This window comes from Gavialis gangeticus, unplaced genomic scaffold (genome assembly GCF_001723915.1).
Source record: "Gavialis gangeticus isolate Ggan-Ray unplaced genomic scaffold, GavGan_comp1, whole genome shotgun sequence".
Lineage (NCBI taxonomy): Eukaryota > Metazoa > Chordata > Crocodylia > Gavialidae > Gavialis > Gavialis gangeticus.
This window is the reverse complement of record NW_017729028.1, coordinates 21,607,976-21,611,285: the sequence shown is the minus strand read 5'-3', so window position 1 is coordinate 21,611,285 and position 3,310 is coordinate 21,607,976. Positions and strand designations below refer to the sequence as shown.

The 3,310-nt window shown below is 48.3% G+C and overlaps 1 protein-coding gene across 1 annotated transcript in view; it reads left to right on the top strand.

Annotated features, from left to right (window-relative positions):
• The first annotated feature begins 2,080 nt into the window (after positions 1–2,080).
• The window catches only part of SDC1 (syndecan 1), a 70,645-nt gene continuing 69,415 nt past the window's right edge, over positions 2,081–3,310 (top strand). Inside the window, exon 1 of the mRNA XM_019520670.1 lies at positions 2,081–2,197. Within this exon, the coding sequence (XP_019376215.1) occupies positions 2,081–2,197 (117 nt within the window). The remainder of the gene's footprint in view (positions 2,198–3,310) is intronic.

Sequence of the window (3,310 nt, the reverse complement as noted above, 5' to 3'; positions counted from 1 at the left end):
TTTTGTCCCCCAAGGCTCTGTCCTTGGACCTGTATTGTTCAACCTCTTCGTTAATGATGTGGACATTGGAGTCGGAAGCGGACTGGCCAAGTTCACTGATGATACCAAACTCTGGGGTAAAGCATCCGCACCTGAGGACAGGAGGGTGATCCAGGCTGACCTTGACAGGCTCATGAAATGGGTGGATGAGAACCTGATGGTGATTAACACCAAAAAATACAAGATTTTCCACCTCAGGAAAAAAAACCTGCAGCATCCTTATAGTCTCGGCAGTGCTATGCTGGCTAGCACTACGGACAAAAGGGACTTGGAGGTCATGATTGACCACAAGACAAACACGAGCCTTCAGTGTGATGCTGCTGCTAGTAAAGCAAGCAAAACGCTGGCTTGCATCCATAGGTGCTTCTCAAGCAAATCCCAGGACATCATTCTCCCATTGTACTCGGCCTTGGTGAGGCCGCAGCTGGAGTACTGCGTCCAGTTTTGGGCTCCACAATTCAAAAAGGATGTAGAGAGTCCAGAGGAGAGCCACGCACATGCTCACAGGTCAGGAAAACATACCTTATGATGAGAGGCTGAGAGCCATGGGGCTCTTCAGCCTGGAAAAGCACAGGCTCGGCGGGGAGCTGGTGGCCACCTATAAGTTTATCAAGGGTGTTCACCAGGATCTGGGGGAACACCTGTTCACAAAAGCGCCCCAAGAAATGACACGGTTGAACAGTCACAATCTCCTCCTCAGGCTGGACATAAGGAAGAACTTCTTCACTGTCCGAGCCCCCAAGGTTTGGAATAGACTGGAACAGATTGCCGCCGGAGGTGGTTCAAGCACCCACTCTGAACGCCTTCAGGAGATATTTGGATGTTTCTCTTGCTGGGATCCTATGATCCCAGCTGACTTCCTGCCCCTGGGGCGGGGGGCTGGACTCGACGATCTTCCGAGGTCCCTTCCAGCCCGAATGGCTATGAAATCTATGACTCATATGAACATGTACATTCACAGGACTGAGATCCATGTTATTGCTATTTCACCACTGAAGTCCTGGTCAGTGTTTTATTTAGGAATCGTATTTCCCAAGGATACAATTAAGTCATAAATTTCAGGCTGAAATTTACCTTATGATTTTTCTACCAAGGGACAATTATTTTTGTCTCTTCATACATTTCATGCTGTATATATAACGCACACACAACCAACCCAAGGCATTTGTGGATGCTTGAAAATAACTATCCAAAAGCATAAAAATGATGGGTTTCTGAGTCCTTGGATTTGTTTTTCTCTTTTTCCTTTTAAAAAAATATGGAACTGTGTCTCTGCTTATTGAATTATAAACTGATGTCACCATAGCAATGAGAACCATAGACAGAGAATAATAGGAAAGTAGGGCTGGAAAGGAGTTCACAAGGTCAAGGTCACTGCTCAAGGCAAGACAGTCCCTGACTGTCAAGTGTCTGTCTAATCTGCCCTTGAAAATTTCCAGGGGTGGAGATTTTACAACTTGTCTAGATAGATTGCTCCAGCACTTGACCACCCTCATAGTCAGAAAGTTCCTCCTCATCTCTAACCCAAATTTCCTCTGCTGCAGCTTGAGGCCATTGCTCCTAGTCCTGTCCCCTACGGCCACCTCTTCCCTATAATTGCCCTTCAAATATTTCAAGACTGTTATCAAATCCCTGTTCAGTCTTCTCTTCCCCAGACTGTTTCCAAGACTTGGTGAGAAGTAAGTCAAAGACTTTCAATTGTATATGCATGGATGGCGTGTGGAAGGGCTACATGAAGACAGTGTTTGCTATGTTCGGCAGGATTAACATGGAGGAGTCCTAGTCACAATCCAGGATTCCTGTGGGCAAGGTGCTGTACAAGAACAGAACAAGGCAAGAGCTCCTGCCCAAAAGACCTTGCGGCTCAGCAATCCTAATAACATATAATAGTTATGTTATTATGGGAACAGGGACTGCCAACAGGGGAGAAGTTTGCAGGCAGTTCGCAGGCCAGTCATGGGCAGGAGTACATGGGAGCTTCTGACAGAGACTTCAGGTAAGTGAATGAGGAGGGGGGCAGTCAGTGGTCGCAGTAGGCATCATGTCACCTGTGTCAGAGAAGTCAACCCGCGGCTCCGGAGTTGGTGCCATCGCATGGGTTTTGGCTTCGTGGACCATGATCCGCACTTCCCTGCAAGGGACCTCCTGTCTGCAAATGGTAAGAGTCTCTTTTCTTACAGGTTGGCTGACCTCCTACTTTATACTAAGTACGAGGGGGACGGGGAGGCAGGAGATGGAGAGAGTCTAGAATCTACAGACTGTGAGACATGCACCCCAGGTAAGTACCAAGGCACCCTTTGGACATCAGAACGGGGGAGCACCAAAGACACCATTTGGAGGGCTAAAGTGCCTCTATACTAATGCTAGGAGCATAGGGAACAAGCAGGAAGAGCTCTCACTTCTGCTTGCAGGTAATAACTTCAATTTAGTGGGGCTAATGGAAACCTGGTGGGACCCTACCCACGACTGGGTGGTGCACATTGAGGGCTACAGGCTGTACAGAATGGACAGAGTAGGGAGGAAAAGGGGCAGGGTTGCTTTCTATGTAAAGGAGCATTATACATCTACCCTAATCAAAATGGGATCAGAGGAGGAGAAAGTTCAGGCATTGTGGGTTAGGATGCATGGAGGTCATGGGGAAGGGGACTTGGACCACCACACCAAGAGGAAAACCTAGACTTGGAGTTCTTGAGGCAGCTCTCGGAGGCTGTATGGTCAAGGGACGTGGTTGTCATGGGGGACCTAAACTACCCTGACATCTGCTGGGAGGAGCAGTCAGCCAAATCCAACCATTCATGTATGTTCTTAACCTGCGTACAGGACCTTCACCTAATGCAGGAGGTACAGGGTCCCACTAGGGGGAATGCCTTACTGGACTTGGTGTTAGCTATGGGGGAGGACCTGGTAGGGGAGCTGCAGATTCGTGGTCACCTTGGGGACAGTGACTACCAATTAATCGAATTCACCATACAGCGTAGGGTGGCTAAGATAACTAGCAGGGTGGAAGTGCTTGACTTTAGGAAGACTAACATCGGAGTGGTTAGGAGTTTAAGGCAATGATGCACTGGAGGATAGGACTATTGGCGAGATGGGAGTCCAGGAAGGGTGGTCATTTCTAAAGGAAGTGATTCTTCAGGCACAGAGGGAGACAATCCCAGTATGAAGGAAAAGGGGAAAAGGAGTCAAAAAACTTCCTTGGCTAAACAGGGAAATCCAGGAGAGGCTCAGGACAAAAAAGAAGGCATATAGGCGGTGGAAGCGGAGGGAAGCT